This window comes from Pagrus major, chromosome 4 (assembly GCF_040436345.1).
Source record: "Pagrus major chromosome 4, Pma_NU_1.0".
Classification (NCBI taxonomy): Eukaryota; Metazoa; Chordata; class Actinopteri; order Spariformes; family Sparidae; genus Pagrus; species Pagrus major.
This window is the reverse complement of record NC_133218.1, coordinates 35,812,568-35,829,923: the sequence shown is the minus strand read 5'-3', so window position 1 is coordinate 35,829,923 and position 17,356 is coordinate 35,812,568. Positions and strand designations below refer to the sequence as shown.

The window sequence follows — 17,356 nt, the reverse complement described above, 5'->3', positions numbered from 1 at the left end:
AGGAAAAAAAACGTTGCCAAGTATTTTGATCATCGATTAATTATTTCTTTTTTCAAACAAAAATGTCAAACATTTGCTGCTTTTCTTTGTCTTTTATGACAGTAAATGAAGAGTTTGTGGGGTTTTTGACTGTTGGTTGGACAGAAGAAGTCATCTGAAGGAAATTTTCTTTCCATTTTATAGACTAAACAATTAATCGATAAAGAAGATAATCGTTAGTTGCAGCTCTACTCTTGACCTTTGACCCTGTGACTCAGAGCACTTAACTGAAAAGCTGAAGCTCTAATGTATTATGTACAAAAAAAATGCTATACTGTCTGGAATCTGCATTAAATGTTTTTTGCATAAGAGTGTAAAGAACTGAAACTTACTCTAGTGTGTTGCAGACGGGCCGAAACACACTTGTACTGCTGTGTTTTAATAATAAACAAAGACATAGGAGATCATGAAGATGAATTGTTGCCGACCTCTTTTTCATTCAGACCGTGTCGGCGAGATCTTCTCTGTGCTCGTGCTGTTCCCTGATGTCCACAGGTTAGCTGTTCCCCGAGCCCGCTCACTAAATGAGTCACATCGTGTGGAGAGGTGTCTTATCAACCTGTGCCGGTGAACCCCGGTGAGTGTGCTTCGGTGGATTTGTGGCCCACCTGATGGTGAGTCATGTTTGTAATATGAATCCTGGCAGCCGTCGCTCTCACATCTCTCTGCTGCAGTGACGGCTCAGACGTCCCCAGCCAGTTGTGATCTGGGTTTATTCAGCTCTGTGTGCTCGGAGCAGCTGCTGGCAGCGGCGGTTCTGGCTGCTCTCGAACGTCATCGTGTTTGCAGGGGCGGCCATCACTCTGCGTTTGTGTCCAAGTGTGTGTGTGTGTGTGTGTGCGAATTATTGGTATCATCCAGGAGATTCAGGTGGCAGACGGGTCAGGCACCTTGAGGAAGACACACATGGCGGGTGTTTGGACGAGCCCCCTGATCGAGCGTCAACATGAAACTCCGCAGCCTGTTACTATGGCAACAGGAAGTCTCGATGGTAGTGGCCTGCAGTGCCATCTCTCTCTCTCTCTCTCTCTCTCTCTCTCTCTCTCTGTCAGCATAGTCTCTTAATGATGTTTCACCGACTCGCCCACTCATCACCAGTCACACAATGAGCCTCGCTGATGGGGGACAGAGAGAGAGAAATGCTGCCTTTGCTGCACAACTGCTGCTGTAATCGATTTAAAGTCTGATTGATGACTGATATAAAGGCAGGTGGTGAATGTTTCACTTGTTAATTTTTTTTTCCATTTAATTAATTTAACATTTAGTATAAAAAATTGTCAAAAAAGTGACGATCTGGAAACCACAGTGAGTTTTTTTCTTTCTAATAAAAGGCAAGAAACGCTCAAAGATACTGAGAAAGTCTTCAGCTCTGTGAGGCTGTACTTACAAACTGGTGCTTTAGGCTAAATGCTAAAGACAGCATGCTAACAACAATAATAAGCTGCAATATGTAAGAACTGGCATCCTGTTGAATCTATACACAAGACAAATAGAGGGCAGCATATCACCAGAATAAGTAACAGTGGCGACTGTTAGCTCAGTTAGCCATGCAGCTAGCAGTCCAGACTGGGAGCTCGCAGCGCTGTCGGGCGACCCAATCAGAATGGGTGAAATTCGGGACAGAGGAGTTTGGGGTGAACGTGGTCACGGTGGCAATGAACATTAAAACACAACAAGTCAAACGCAATATTTAATGTTTTATCAGGCTAATAAAGTCTTGTTGAGTCTAGTTTTCGGGGCAGGATTCAGGACAACTGGTTGTAATTCTGGAAAGTGCCAAATTTTGTGTTGGCGTATTGTTACTAGTTCTGCAGATATTTGATCATATTTCATTTAATAAAAGTACAGGACAGGTTAGAACATTGCGATTGCTGCTGGCACTCGAGTTAAGGTCGATAAGATTTGTCCTTTGGTGAGAAATGTCTGGACAAAGATTTGCAGCGATCGACCCTGAAGTTGTTGAGATACTGAAGTCTGGACCGAGAGCCTCGTCACCAGTGTGGCTGCAAAGTCCTAAAAGTGACGAGATCGAGAGCAGAGTGACATTTTGTTTTATGTCCTTCAACTAGAAATTATTGTTCTCGACAATTAATCTGGATTGTGAGAATTTTTTACCAAAACTGACATCATCTTTTTTGTTTAACACTCAAAAAGCAAAAGATATTTACGATCAGAAAAGACATTTTAACAATTACGAGTCTGCATTTAATCAATCATTGTTTCATTGGCATTAAGTTTAGAAGATGAGAAGCTTTGAAACCAGAAAACCTTCTACAATGAATCATCAACTATTTCGATAATCGATTAGTCGTCATTTTATTAAGCAGATCAGTTTCTCAGTTGTGAACTTTTGCCTCTTTTCTTTGTTTTATATTATTATAAATTAAATCTGTTTGGTTTGAAAAACAGCCATTTGATACACATTACACTCGGGGAACTTTTCATGATGGGTGGTTTGTTTTTTTCACACAAAATAATCAACGAGATTAATGTTAGTGGTGAAAATAAGATTTAGTTGAAGTCCTACAATGACGTATTGGTCAATTAACTCATCATTTCAGCAACTAAATTGATTCTCACTCTGCATATAGATTAATTTTCCACCCAGATGTACCTGAGCCAGGCAGCTGATCTCTGAAGGTGAAAAAGACGATTAAAGTCCATCAGGGAAATCAACATCCAGCCGACTCACTGGCTGAGACAAGACGACCGACTCTCTTGTGTAATTAAAAATGTAATTGTCAGAAGGTCGCACTGGATCTAACTCTCTCTGTCGATCATTCACACCGTTATTTACAACAAAAAAACCTGAGCGAGTGGGATTAAGTTGCCAAGGCAACGTGTCCTCTGATCCAGCCCTGCAGTGCTGCGAGGACGTTGGAGTTTCTCCATCCCCTCGAACAAGCTCCTGTGTGTTTTTACTTTATTTGTTCTGATGTCGGAGAAACTGATACGTGTCACGGACTGTGATTAAATCCCACTTGTTCTGCTTCGGTTCTGCACGTCTCTGTTAGGATTACAGCTATTTTTAGTGCTATGTAAATCGACATCAGAGGGAAAAGACGTGCGGTGGCGGAGCTTCTGTACTCGAAGCCTCGGCGGGATGTAGGTTCATTCCACCTCCTTCTCTGCGCTTCTCATCCAGGAAAAAAACGCCTCAAGACTTTCACAATGTCAGCACATTCGTAAGCTCCAACAGAAGTTAAGTTTTTCTACCCACGATGTGTGACTAAGTGTGGATTAGGGAAGCCTCCCCTCTCCTGCCAAGATGTGGCCCTCCTCAAAAGAGTTACAGTTAGCGTTGTATCCAGTCCAAATCAGTTTATAAAAGATGATTTGAACATGAATCAATAACTAACTTGTATTTATGATCAAATGTTTGTTAAAAACAGCAAAACCTGGTGGAGTGAAGGTGATGAGATGTGGAGGAACATTTTGTTGAATGCAAAGAAAATTACATCACAAATCCTAGAAACAGCTGTAGCACTTACAGCCGTCTTACGTGGTCGTGTCCTTAAAGTTGTATGTTCTTGGCTTGCTTTATATGCTGCATGCTCTTAATTTTTACACAAATGGTTCCTGACATCACCGTGAGGTTTGTAAAACTTATGTCCATATTGCCGTAAGAGGTAAGAGGTAGTAATATACCTGACAGAAGAGTTAAATCATTTGTAATCCTTACTGGATGACATTACTGCGAGTCCTTCAATTATTTGTGATGTTTTGTTTGTTTTCATGTGTTTGTGTTCACTGCAAATAAAACAATAAAAGAGCGAGAACAAAAAAAGAGACACGACTCAGCGCTGTAATTAAACTAAATTTTAACAATTGTCAGTTCTAATGTACAATATTGAACAGGAGTCACAAAAGTGCACAAGAGGCGTTGGTTCAAAAGGAAGGATCATACGTTGTGTTATCCAGGTTCAGGTGCCTTATGAACAGTTGGGCTAAAACAGAGAGAAGCAAAAGAAAGTCCCTTCATAGAAATCTCCGTCTTCCAAACAAAATGAAAAAATATAAACTCATAACATCGTAGTATCACCCAGTAAATATGCCACCACAACACGAGCCTTCCGTGTTTCATCCTGCAAACAAAACCTCTGAACAATTTGGTATATTTTATATATTATTGTACATCTACAGAGACAGCAGGTTAAGGATCGAGCTAACTTTGTTCTATGTTCGAGAAAACACAAGTTGCAGAGAGGCACCAAAATAAATAAATATGTCAAACAAAAACCAAAGAATCTGACGGGGTTTGGCTGTGAAAAGGCCCATGCCATCTAAATGTTGACAGTGAAGTACACTTTCACATTATTCACCCATCGAGCAGCACCAAGTCCCCCTCACCCAACAATAACCACCACCATAACAAAAACCAGTGTGTCGGAAGCACATCGACGGCCTCGGAGACGCTGCACGTCTTTGTTCTGCAAATGGACGACGATACTATTGCACACACAAAATCCTTTAACACTACACTACACTCATGGCTAAATGGAGTTCCTATTATTATTATTAGTATTATTATTATTTTTGGATGTTTCTAAAAAGGAAAGTTTCCCTTCTTAATGCAAATACAATGAGAGGCGATGAACCTGCTCAGGAGTTATTTTTGTGCAAACACCTGTTCTGTCCTTTAACCACGTTAAAGGGGAAGTCTGGTATTTTTAAACCCTTTAATTAACTTGTTTCGGTGTGAAAATGATTCATACGTGTCTGACAACATTTTGTTAAAGCAACATTATGTTATTATTTTACATTAAAAGGTCATATTAGTAACATTTTTATGTAGACAAATCATTTTTTGAAGATAATGCATCGACAGAGCTTGTAGAAAAGTATCTATTTTCCTCAAAAACATTATTTTGATCGTGAGTCGTGGGTCCAAAATGATGTTTTGTTTATACGTGTACGGTTTGTGAGCTGCCAGCTGAGGCGATCTACTCGACGTATGAATCATTTACACACCAGAGTTTGTTAATATACTAAACTGAGGTTTTAAAATACCGGACTTCCCCTTTAACCTCCTCAGGATGCCTCCGTATGTCTCTCATTTTATCAGTGAGGATGTTTCTCACAGAAAGTTAATATTATGGTGATGGTCATCACTCGGCCAGTTCTCCTTGCCAGGTGGATTTCGACTCACCTGGAGGCACTTTGTGTCGCGGCCGTGTGTCATACATGTGCATAAAATCTGATGAGTACAAACTGTCTTCTAACACACCTGAGATAGACGAGAGGCAACAGCGAGGACAGTCGGTAGAAAGATTTCATCTCTAATTCTCTGAGGGGGCCACAAGGATTAACACCAATTATTACTCGAGTGATGCAGAACAGCATCGTCTGTGTGTGTTATTCATTTTTAGCCCTTTTGAGTCCCCTCTTCTACTCTAAACTCAGACTGCCTGTGAAGGAGCGCTGCAGCCTTCAGAGAAAAGACAGATGGACAGAATCTGCGAACCCACCACCAGCTTTTTAAAGCCGCCCCCCCTCCCCACAGAAACGGGTAAGTAAGCTCAGAGTGTGACTCAAAATGCCAGCGTACAAAATGGAGCCATTTGGTGGAGCGCTGGCCTTCCTCCTGCCAGGCTCGCTCTCCCTCTCCAAAACAAATCTCTTTCTCACATGGTAGTGTTTATTAGAAGCCAAAGCTGATAGTGTCTGAGTGGACATCACCCCCGGGGGAGGAGGTGCCACATAGTTTCTGCCCTGAAGACATACTGTAGTGAATCCTTCGTACCTGACCTCTGACCCTTTCAACTCGGTGCCACTCCTCTCTCAGTTATCAACACCCAGCTTGGAGAGGCCCTGCCTGAACTCATGCAGCTCGTCTATCTTTCCATCCAGAATATCCATGAACTTCTTCAGCTCGCCCTTCATGTTGCCCTGCTTTTGTCGGCTGTCGTCTATGTCGACCTGCAGACCTCCTATCCTCCCCTCCAGCTCGCCGTTCTTCGTCTCTGCAGCCTATTGGTGGATAAAAACAACAACAAAAAAAGTTGGTGGATACAGAGAAATCAAATTCATTTCTTAAAAGAGACAAAATCGGAAATACATTTGTTTTGCTGAGTTTTGGTGATATCAGCCGTAGAGATGTCTCCTCTCTGTAATATAATGGAACAGGACGGTGATCGAAAAAAAAATACACTTTGAAGAAAAATGCTCGTATATCGTCAGTGTGCACGATGAAACCAAAGATAACGCAGAAAAAGACGCTTGGGGTGATGTTTAATTATTGTTTCAGTGCGCTGATGTCAACACAGTTTGTTGTTAAACTGTAAAATCTCCTGCCTCCGTTTGTTTGATGACCACGTTTGAGCGATCGCTGCAAAAACATGTTTGTATATCAGCCGATTTATCAATAATGATTTTTAAATCCCAAGTATCGATATCATCGTCAGCCCCAAAAATATGTGTCGGGCTCTACTCAAAAAAAAAAAAAATCATGACCCGTTAACTCAAGATAATCCACAGACTGAGCGGCGTCGAAGGAAGCTGCATCTACTCATGGACAAGATGCTAGCTCGCTAAAGGTACAGCTCAGCAGAGGAGGACGCCACTAATGTTTACATCCTGTATTCAAGAGAAGACGGACATCTCGGATATCTCAGCCAATATCTCCAAAACCCGCAACAAAACAGTCTAGATGGATAAACAGCACGACAGGTTAGAAGGAATGTATGTATTTTTTGATTTTGGGATGAACTGTCCCTTTAAGAGAGGTGTCACAGCTGATGAAGCAGCGCAGGTGCGTTCTTTTCACTTAATCTTAAATGCCAAACCAAAAGGCCGAGCGTCTCGCAGCTACAGTCGAAACATGAGATAAAAGCAGTTAACTGGCCTCCAGTTTTTAATTTGCAAAAAGCTTTAAAAAAAAAAACATCATGATTTACATCATCAGGGCTGAAAACTGGGCTTTACAAACAGGAAACATACAGTTTCTTCCTGTGGGAGGATTAAAGAGTGTCGGACGAGCAGGCGACAGCAGTGACACATTAATGCCGTGGATACCATTGAAGGGAGGGGTTTAAAATAGGAGTGCTAAAAGGGTGTTGCGCCTGCATGACCGTATCCTCCAGCTGACTCCTAAAACCTGATCTCCATGTGGGGTGTCGTCTTTAAATAGAGAGGAGCCATTAACACAAACACAGAGGCAGAATAAATGGATTGGGTTTTTCAAAAATCAGCCGCAGCTGGAAAAAGTCGCTTTCGACAGAACGGGCCGAGGTTGAGTTTTCATTTTCGGGCCTCGTGGATCCACCGAGGTATTCGAGACATCCCATTGTCTGTGACTCTCCTCAGTTTGGATGGCTGCTCAGATAAAACTCCTGCTTCAGCCGGTTCTGTTGTCACTGTCATTCATCCAGCTGGCTGTTGCAGAAACAAAAACCAGGCAGTCGAGCTTTGTGAACACAAGAACTTCAGGCATGCCACTGTTGGTTTTACTCCCCTCTGCCCGGCTGGAGAGGAGGCACATGCATGACAGCCTGGATGATAAAATCCCGCTCTGAGTCAGCCTGAACGGGGCGTGATGAGCGTCACTATCAATGCCGCTCATGTCAGCCTTGGCACTCCCGACGTGTACAGTCATCCTCCAAAGCCTGGCACTTCTGGTTCTACAGAGAGTCTGATATTACTCAATGAGGGATCAGCCTTGAACAACAGGTGCTCTCTGGTACAAAGAGACAGGTGTGAATCAGTGTTGCTTTTAAAAAAACAGCAGATTCTCACGCCCAACTCAACCTCACGGACACACTCCTACAGAAAGACTCAAAAACAACGGTGGCTGTTTTTGTAGAGAGCACAACTGATCAGATCTGCACCGTGAGGAAGATAATAAGCCGTGACAGAGATGTATTATCTCTGTTCCTCAGATGAGGAGAAAGGAAGGAAACCTTTTCAAAGAGGCAATAATCCACTCAGAGTTGTACCAGGGACGGACCTTTATTAATAGATACAGTAACCACAGTGTGCGTTAGCGAGACACGTGACAGGAATGTTGTGTCACCAGCCCTCAGGCACAGCGACGAGCAGGAACGCTCGTTCTTTACCTTCGACTGAAAGCGCTGCTCAGGCCTCAGAGGCAGCCTCACCTCGCTGCGACAGACATCGTGTCCTCACGTGTGAGCTGTACCGACTCTCTGCTTTTATACTCCGAGGTAAATCACACCCGGGAGAAATGTTTGGTTTGTGAGGATTTCTGAGTGCTTTAAAAAAAACATACCTGCAGTTTTGTGGTGATGCTCTCGCACTCTGCCATGAGCTGAGGGATTATCTCTGCCTGCTTCCTCAGGTTCTCCAGCTCCTGGGAAAAAAATACAAGAATCACAAAACAGTTAAGGAAAGAAAATGAAATATACATCCAGATAATCGAGATATAACATGTTAGAAAATGTTGTCATTATCTCCTCACAGTCATGCTGATGGAAAGTCAGGTGAAGTTTCAGTCCACAAAACATTTCTGGAGCTTCACAGTAAAACAGCAGCATTAATAAAATACAAAAACCGACAAAACAACGATTCAAATCAGAAACTATCTGATTAACGAGGACGTAAAGAAAAGTATGGATCATGGACTTTATGTCTGCTGATTGACAGTTTGATACTCGGTGCTACAGTTTAGGGCTGCAACTAAATTAGTTTCATTGCAGATCATTTTCTTTATTAATCCATCAGCTTTTGCTTCTTCTAAAATGTCAGAAAATGTCCAAGACGACGTCATTAAATGTCTTGTTTTGTCCACAACCCAGAGACATTCAGTTTACTGTCAGAGAGGAAAGAAACCAAAAATCTTCACACTCAAGAAGCTAAAATCAGATTCTGAATCACAGAATCAACTTAATCGGCGATTAATTTAACACTCGACAAAAACAGCAAACGCTTAATTGTTGCAGCTCTATGAAAGCTCAACACGCAGTCATGAGTCATGTTTTTAAGATGTCGCAGTTAATCGTCTGCTATAAATACAGGAGCTATAATCAACACGAAGCAGGTGAGGAAAACACAGAGCAACGTAAAGATGAAGAAAGAAAAAAACATCAACAGGAACGATTACAGTTTGTTTGCTTCTTAATTAAAAATCTATTATCACTCTGAAAACTTCTTCTTCTCTTCTGCTTTGAGACGCACACACACACACGCACACACACACACACACACACACACACACACACACACACACACACACACACACACACACACACACACAGCATCCGTTATCGCCTGCAGCACTTCCACGCCAAGCAGTAATTGGCCGGGTCTTTGTAGTCACCTGCAGCAGCTTTGCTCTGTCGGTTCGCGGCTGGGCAGCGCTGAGGTCAACACCACAGTGAATGCTTAATAATTCACAGGCACGTTTTGTTTTTCTTGTTGTTTTTTGTTTAATTGGAGGAGTTGAGTGTGAGTGTGCGAGTTTCTAGAAGGCGGTGAGTCACTCGGCGGACGAGCCTCAGAGGGCCGTCTGCTGTATCAGAGCTCTGCAGACAACGAGACCTCCTCCTGCATGAACCCTTCGGTCGGTGCTGCAGCGAGATGACGACGCTGAAGCCTCCAGAGGACACGCGCTTCTTTGCTTATAATCTTTTGAAAAAATCAGCTCCGGCTCTTTGAACCGCTTCCTTCCTGTTGTTGTGTAAGACATACCGCTCTGGAAGATTTATACGTTCTATAAATACTCAGGTGCTAAACTAGAATATCCCAGACACAGTTTTACCTCGGGGGAATTTAAGAGGGTCTTTACGCAGAGCGGCTATAAATGTCTTTACTTTGCAGCACTTTAACGAACAGCTTTAAGATCAAACTTAACGACAATAACAGCAAATTAATCAACAACATATTTGAGGATTAGTTGTTTATCCAGACGAAGTATCAAATGTTGGCTCAAATATCTTTGAGTTCTGATTTCTTCAGACTAAATAAGTAAGATTAACAATCAGGAACTATTATCGCTTATTACCTTTAAGTCATTTTTTCAAGCAAAGCTGCAGCACGTGATGGTTCGAGGTGAAAAGCTGGACAAAACATTTGATGACGTCACTTTAAGCTCGAGGAACTGATGTTATTTTCTAGTGTTTTAATGATGAAACCATAAAATGAGGAAAATATTCTGCAGATTAACTGATGATGTCCTGATGAAGACGTCACCTCAGGTTTCTTCTCTCAGAACTTAAAGAGGCCCTGTGGACCTTCTGTGTTGTGCTGGAGGCCGGTCGTTACTTTATGTTAGCGGACTCCATTCCTCAGCTAACGTTAGCTACAGATGCTTCTCTGTTAACGTGCACAAAGTCGCATCCTTTGGACTGTCGGGGAAAATCCGACCCGAGTCCTTCACAAAGAAATCCACAGTCCAGCAGCAATAAACAAAGGCTCGTGTAGCAGCCGAGAGACGAGGAAAGTCTCATTCTTCATGTCACGTTAAGATCTGCTCACGTACTAAACAAGTCAAAGTTTGTTTTAGTGCCGTAACACCAGACTGCAGAGCTTCTGTCCTCAGCCTCCACCGTGAAATAAGAGTCATCTATGTCGTTATCACGAGATAACGAGATCATTTTGTCAACAACTCGTGATAACAAACTTTGTTTTCACAGTTATTATTGTCCGTTATTGTTATTTATATCATTATCTCGAGATAACAGCTGTTGTTTTCACAAGATGATGAGATCATTTTGTCAAGATGTCCAGATGACGAACTTTGTTTTCCTGAGACAACGAGTTATTTTAGTCATTATCATGAGATAGTAGCTGAGGCTTTGTAAGGAGCCACTGAAGTGACAACGTTACATTCATTGTTTTCTATTCAATTAAAAACTAATTTAGATTAAAAGCATAAAAGCACAAAACAAATGCAGAAAAAGGATCACCTGCCTGCACAAGTCATCCATCAGCTGTCACTGCTTTAATGTGATCTTGAATTAATTATGTCGTTATTTTGGGGAAACGAAGTTCGTTGTTGTGACAGAAATAACTCGTGAGCTCAAGCAAACAAATACAATTTAACTGGTTATGACCATATTACGATATTAACGAAGGAGATAATATGTTTGACCCGTGTCAGTTTGGGTTTGTTTCCTCTCGTAGAAACTGAATCTGTTCTGTTTATCTTTCCCTTTGCGTCACGCGTGGCCGAATGCGCCTCCCTTTCATAAGGTTACCGAGGCCGTCAGATATTTCCTGAAGTCGGTCCTTAATCATTTGTCTGCACACAGAATTGGTGTTTAACCAGCGACGAGAAAAAGGTCAAAAGACTGTGTGGCTCGTCCTCATCAGAAATAACAACACCATTAGGCCCCGCTGAGCCCACAGTCAGCTAGTTTGGATTATGGATGAGTGATGCAGGAGACATAAGGCGAGGCCGCTAATGGTATTTGTGCCAAAATTCCCTGCTGCTCTGACCAGAGACAAAGTCAGTGGATGAATTTATATCCCCCCGGTCTGACCACTTTCACAGCAGACTTCATCTGCACCAGAACAGGACAAATTACTGAGTAATTTAAACAAAATAAGCAGCACAGGAAGTCTAAAACGAGGAAATTGAAGGGGGAGAAGCAACAATGGGCAGTGTGAAGGTCTGGGTTTAGCCGAGCAAGCGAAAATAAAAAAATTGATCCATACAAAACCCAAGAACCCACAACGAAACTGTCACTTCCATAGAGGTATAATCACCTCCTGAGGGAGAGGAGTGCTACTGTGTGAGAACAAGAGGCGAGAGAAGAGCCGGTGTGCAGAGAAAAGTCTGAAATGAAGATCGAAGCAGATCTGTCACTTCAGGAGAGGACGGAGAGGACGGAGAGTGTCGGGCCTGATTTCTTTGATGTAGAAATGATGACAGGAACCCAGTGAACCGTAAACTCTCACAGTAAAACACCACCTGTGTCAGAAAGAAGATGAGCTCTCAACATCGGCCTCGTCGTCTCAAGACAAACGTCTCACCTGCTCTTTGTCCCGCAGCTCGGCCTCCAGCTCCTGCACTCGGACACTCAGCTGGGCGTTTTTCTGCTTCTCCTGATCGGCTTCTTTACACTGAGCTTCCAGCTCCGCGATCTGCACAGAGAGCGAAGAAAACGGAGAGGAGGTTTATGAAAAATGTCAATTATTTTTGCATATTTGTAGATTTTATATTATTATTTAATTATGTCATGATTCTCTCAATCCCTGATTTGATTCAGTTTTCAATTTAAACGACTTGAATCTTTGTATTTGTGGAAAATGTTTTGTGTTATAATCTCCTTGAAAACTGACACTAATACTACAGCTGACAATCAAGACCTTTGACACGGAGTCTGTTTTTGTCATCTGATATTGCCGCACGTTTAAAAATAAATACAACAACATGTTGCGTCATCATGTTTACAAAACGACTCGGGAGATTTCGTCCGCCAGCAGATTTTCTGTTGTTTAGAGGGTTGTTTGACTGTTCAGAGCCACCGTAGTGTGACAAAACAGTGTGATCAAGTGTGATTAACAGAAATCTGTCAAGATCATGGTCACTGACAACGGCCCATGATCTTTTATCAGCAGGTGAAACTTTCTGTGCTCTTGTTTTCAGGAGTGGATGGATCCAGTTTTTTAATTTAACTTTTTCAGGAAGTGAAAGAAACACAAGAGTAATAAATACAAAAATAAACGCGCCGGACTCAGAGTGCAAGGTTTTTTATCAGGTGACGGGTTTAAAAAAAAAAACACATACAAAACAGACTTGATGGGTAAATGCCTTCAGACAAACTTGCAGGTTGTTACAGAGTGTATGATTGCAACAGCAGCCCAGCTGCAGTAACAGCCCACATTGATTATGAAACTAAAATGCTTCTATTTTTAGTGGACGCTGGTGCAGCGAACACAGGAGCTAATAACATGTACAGTACTCTGCTCGCTGAGAAACTGGAGAGCCCGTCTGTAAGGATTTAACTAACACATCACCCAAACTATGAATGTGTTCATTCAGAGGCGGCGTGGCGCTCTTTTGTTCCTTTTATAAAAGAGCAAACGTGTTTTTTTAAACCAGTCACCTTTTCCGCCAGCAGGATTATTAATGGCTTTTTGTACATTTTTAAACTTGAGTGCGTGGCTGTATTTTACCTTTTCCCTGAGTGTGTCACTCTCTTCCTTACAGGCACTAAGTTGCTTCTTCCAGCTCTCTACATTAGCTGAGGACTCCTGCAGTGCGTCCACCAGCCTGGCATTATTTTCTCTTAAAGTCTGCAGCTCTGTTTCCCACTTCTTGGCGTTGGTGTTGCTGTCAGAGAGAAACGAGAGAGAGAGAGATCCAGGAGGAGAGATATTAATGGGAAGGAAAATTTTAGACAGGTTAGTGTTGAAATGCCGAGGGCTCCTGCCCACTGACATGACACATAATGCATCAAAATCCTTCCAGTCATGACTTTTTAATTAGCTGTGATGTACATCACACTGTCAGGAGATATTTAGCCCATTAAAGAAAAGAAATAAGTGGGAAAAGTCTCAGAGGTCTAACGAGCTGCAGCCGTGACACACACCACCTCACAGTTTGGTATCTTCTCAGTGTATGTTATCAACTTATCAATGGAGAGGCTGTGATGTGTATTTCGTATGCATGGCTGTTCCCTTCCGTATGCATGGCCGGGTTGAAGTGTGCTGCTCTCCATCAAATGTGGACAGACTTGCACCGCAGCATTCTGCAGTCCTCGGCTGTTTCGCTGCTGTGACACACTTCCCTGAAAAAACAAAATCCCAGAGCCTCGTGAAGGCATGAAAAACAGAGCCAGCAGAGACGAGAACGATGGTGGAGCCGACTGTGTTTCACAGCCACGAACTGGAGAACGTGTAACGATACGTGTCAGCTCGACGCACCGCTAAGAAACGGATATCTTCTCTGTGGTTACGATGTTTAGTCAGTGTTAAGTCAAGTTTTATTTTACAGGTTGGTAGTTTCCGGAAAGTTCCCCTCTGATGTTTCCACGTTTGTGATAATTATAAGTTTGATATAGTTTAGTTAGATGTCCAGAGGAGTTTCTGTAATTGAACTGGTCGATGTAAACCAAAGTAAATATTCTTCGGCTAAAAAAAGAACAAATAAGTATAATAACGTTTCTGCGCCTTCTTCAGAGCTCAGATGTAAACGCTTTACACTTTGTTTATATCCTGAAGTGGAGAAAGATTATTAGATTTAAATAATTATACAATATCCAACATTTTAGTCAAGAAAGCTTCCAACTATAAAAATGATTACGCAGGAGAGGCAGCGTAATACACCGAGAGCTCCTTGTAGCATAAAACACTAAACCTCATAAAGAGATGAACGTCAACACTTCAGGGTCGTGTTGTAGCGCTCCAGATCAGTTCTGGTCTGAAGGTCTCGTCTCGGTCTCACACAAAGAGGACTCTGGATTTTATTTCAAGACCACGAAAGTCACCTAGAAATCCTGACGCTTGCACAAAAAAGAAAAATATTGTGTTTGGTACATGGAAAAGGAGTGTTGAATAAAAACGGTAAAGTTGATTTCAGCTCCTCAGGGTTCCTTTGTTTCTATGAGCAACAACTAACTACACATGCATACTGTGTGCAGTTTGTAAGGCGGAGATACGTCACGCTACATTTTGCAGTATATTGATGAATCGCACTTCCCTGCAGGCTTGTTTTACAAGCTGTGTACTGACACTCCTGATGATTAGTGCCCAATCACACTGACCTGTGCAAGAATCTTCTCAGGAATAAATGATTATACATCAGCGACTTTCGAGGGAAATGAGTCGACCTGTATAATGAAGTGTTACCACTCGTGCAGATGTTCATTATTCTTCAGTGTTTTCAGAGGAGGTTCTGCTAATTAGTCCTTTCTTCACCTCAGGTTCTTTCATCCCATCTGGATCAAACATGTCGCTGATGTTTTTGTTGCTGCCCAGGACGAATTCTAGCTAGAAAAGGTACTCGCTGTAGTTTTAGTTGACTCTGACGCCCTGAGGTCAGTTTAATCCCATCTGGAAGCACATCTGGTGTTTCATTCAATTATAGGATTTATAAACTCACTCACGCACATCTGGATTATAAAGGCCAGTTAAATAAAATGGTGGAGTGGAGCAAGCGTCACTCTTCAGATTAGATCGGATGATTTCTGAGCTGTTTGAGGACATGATATCACCCCGGCAGCAAAAAAGTGAGGCTGGAGTGGACTGTTCTCGTACTGCACTTTCACGTCAGCTTCTTTTTAATGACTGTGTGGATGAAAGCTGGTAAATAAGCAGGTTTTTAAGTGTAGCGTATTTGATTCTGACCGAGCGTTGTGATTGGATCTGTACCATCACAGTGCAGCGTTGGTGCACGACTCCTCTGACAGTCATGATTAGTTCAGATTCAAATAACCAGGAGATGTTTATACCGTTCACACGTCATCACCTGCTGCAGACTACTTTATGTGAATTGTAATTTTTGTGCAGAAAATAGGTGAAGAGAAAACAGCTGGGCTTAGAAACAGTGTGTTTATGTGTCTCGATCACAGTTGCTGTTGTTTAACTGTTGAATAAAAGAGATTAATATGAAAAGGAGGCTGGTAGATCACATGTAGTTATGTTGGTAATAGCTCATATCTAGCAAATCTGTAACGGAGATGAAATCCAGCATCACTCTGCTCACTCTCGCTTCTCTTGTATCCAGGCAACAGTTAGACTTTTACAGCTACAAAACATTTCACAGTTTTGACTGTTTTGCAACTTCTACAAAATGGAAACATTAAGTTTCGTAATAATCGTTAAAATGTGAACGTGTCTAAAACTTACATGTCGCCGTAGGCCTACTGTGTCACTTTAAATCAATAGCTCACTCCGAGCCTCGATGTGTTACAATCAAGATTAAATTCATTTGCAAACAAAACTCACCAAAACTATAATTGTTCATCTTCCCACTGGTAAAAAAAAATATCTGCTGGTTTTCAGTTTAAATAAATGCTTAATCCACCGTAAGAGAAGCGAGAAGGACGACTGGAAGGAAGCCGCAGGGTGGAGAGACAGATTATTTTCACACCACACGGTGGATTAAGGATTTATTTTGACCAAATCACGAGTTAGCGAGTGTTGGAACAGTGTTTTTCTGTTGAGTTTGAATGAAGTTTTATACGATACAAATTAAAAGTACGTTTCATTAAAGAGGTTTTGCCGTTTGCGTGAAATGAAACCTCACCTCTGCTCCACGGCACTCTTCAGACGTTCGTTCTCGCTCTTCAGCACGGCAGCTTCTGGACCGACGTGAGAGATCTTCTCATCGTCTGTTCCATTAATGCTGGACGCCTGGTTGGTGGAGGGCGTCTCACGTCCAGACTCCTGGTCCTGGTCCTGCTGGTGGTGGAGGGGGAGCAGAGGGAGAGAGACATGTTATGTTTCAGGGCAGGTTTTGATTCGGTCAAAGCTCTCTAAAAAAAGGTCTGATGGGTTAAAATGTGTCTCATAAATCAGCTCCGACTTTGAGGGGAAGAAAAAAAGGGCCCCTGGGCTCCTTTTGGGTGAAGCACTGTAAACACCTCGGACACGTCAGCTATGACAGCGGCAGGGTGAGAAAAGCTGTTGCCAGTATTCATCATGTCATATGGCCCAGCAGCTTCGTGTGTCTCAGAGTTGAGTCCGATTCCTGCCATCTGGAGTCGGCACAGGCACAGAGCGAGGCTGGCAGCCGGTGACCAGGCGGTAACGCTTGATCTACCTCAACATCTACAGCACCTCCGATCAATTCTGTTTATTCCCCATTTTTCAACAAATTACTTTACGTTTCCTCACACCAGTCTTTTTACATTTGAAAAACAAGCATCTGTAATCTGTTATTGTAAGATACTCTGATGTATTTGTGCCCGTTACACTGTTACATGAATGATTTCACAAGCTTCATATGAATATTTGAACTACTTGACGTCAGAAGCCGTCTCTGAACACAGGATCTGCACCCTTTGGTTCTGAAATGTTCCCATTTATATCATTTTCTCTGGAGTGCTGCTCGTTTTCTTTCTGTAGAGGCCGACAGTGACTGTAGAGGAGACCATTAGACAGCAGCGGTGTTGTACTGAACGAGACCGTCAGACAGCAGAGAGAGAACATTTACCTGTGAGTGATTACTCAACGTCTCCACCTTCTCTTGAGACTTGTCCCTCGCGAGCTTGGCTGCATCTTTTACCTCCTGGAACTTCTCAGCGAACTGAAAACATGAGAGAGATGTTGAGGAAAAGCTGCAATGATTCATGACAATACAAGCTGAAATGTCATAACGCAGTGAAGCTCCTTTTTAAAAACGCTTTGGGAGGTAATGGAGCCAATTATCTAGTGATAGTGAGGATTTAAGAGCCAGATATTCTCTTAAATC

The 17,356-nt window shown here is 42.4% G+C and overlaps 1 protein-coding gene across 3 annotated transcripts in view; it reads right to left on the bottom strand.

Annotated features, from left to right (window-relative positions):
- Window positions 1-3,843: 3,843 nt before the first annotated feature.
- homer2 (homer scaffold protein 2) overlaps window positions 3,844-17,356 on the bottom strand; it is a 37,525-nt gene continuing 24,012 nt past the window's right edge. The window contains exons 4-10 of one of the 3 annotated variants that reach the window (XM_073464300.1): window positions 17,099-17,191; window positions 16,190-16,344; window positions 13,117-13,273; window positions 11,971-12,081; window positions 8,267-8,347; window positions 5,783-6,009; window positions 3,844-3,986 (exon numbers count right to left, since the gene is read on the bottom strand). In XM_073464300.1, the coding sequence (XP_073320401.1) occupies window positions 5,821-6,009; window positions 8,267-8,347; window positions 11,971-12,081; window positions 13,117-13,273; window positions 16,190-16,344; window positions 17,099-17,191 (786 nt within the window). In that variant the 3' untranslated portion in view covers window positions 3,844-3,986; window positions 5,783-5,820. Of the gene's footprint in view, window positions 3,987-5,729; window positions 6,010-8,266; window positions 8,348-11,970; window positions 12,082-13,116; window positions 13,274-16,189; window positions 16,345-17,098; window positions 17,192-17,356 lie in introns of those variants that run through there. The other 2 variants (XM_073464301.1, XM_073464302.1) reach the window with 2 other exon arrangements.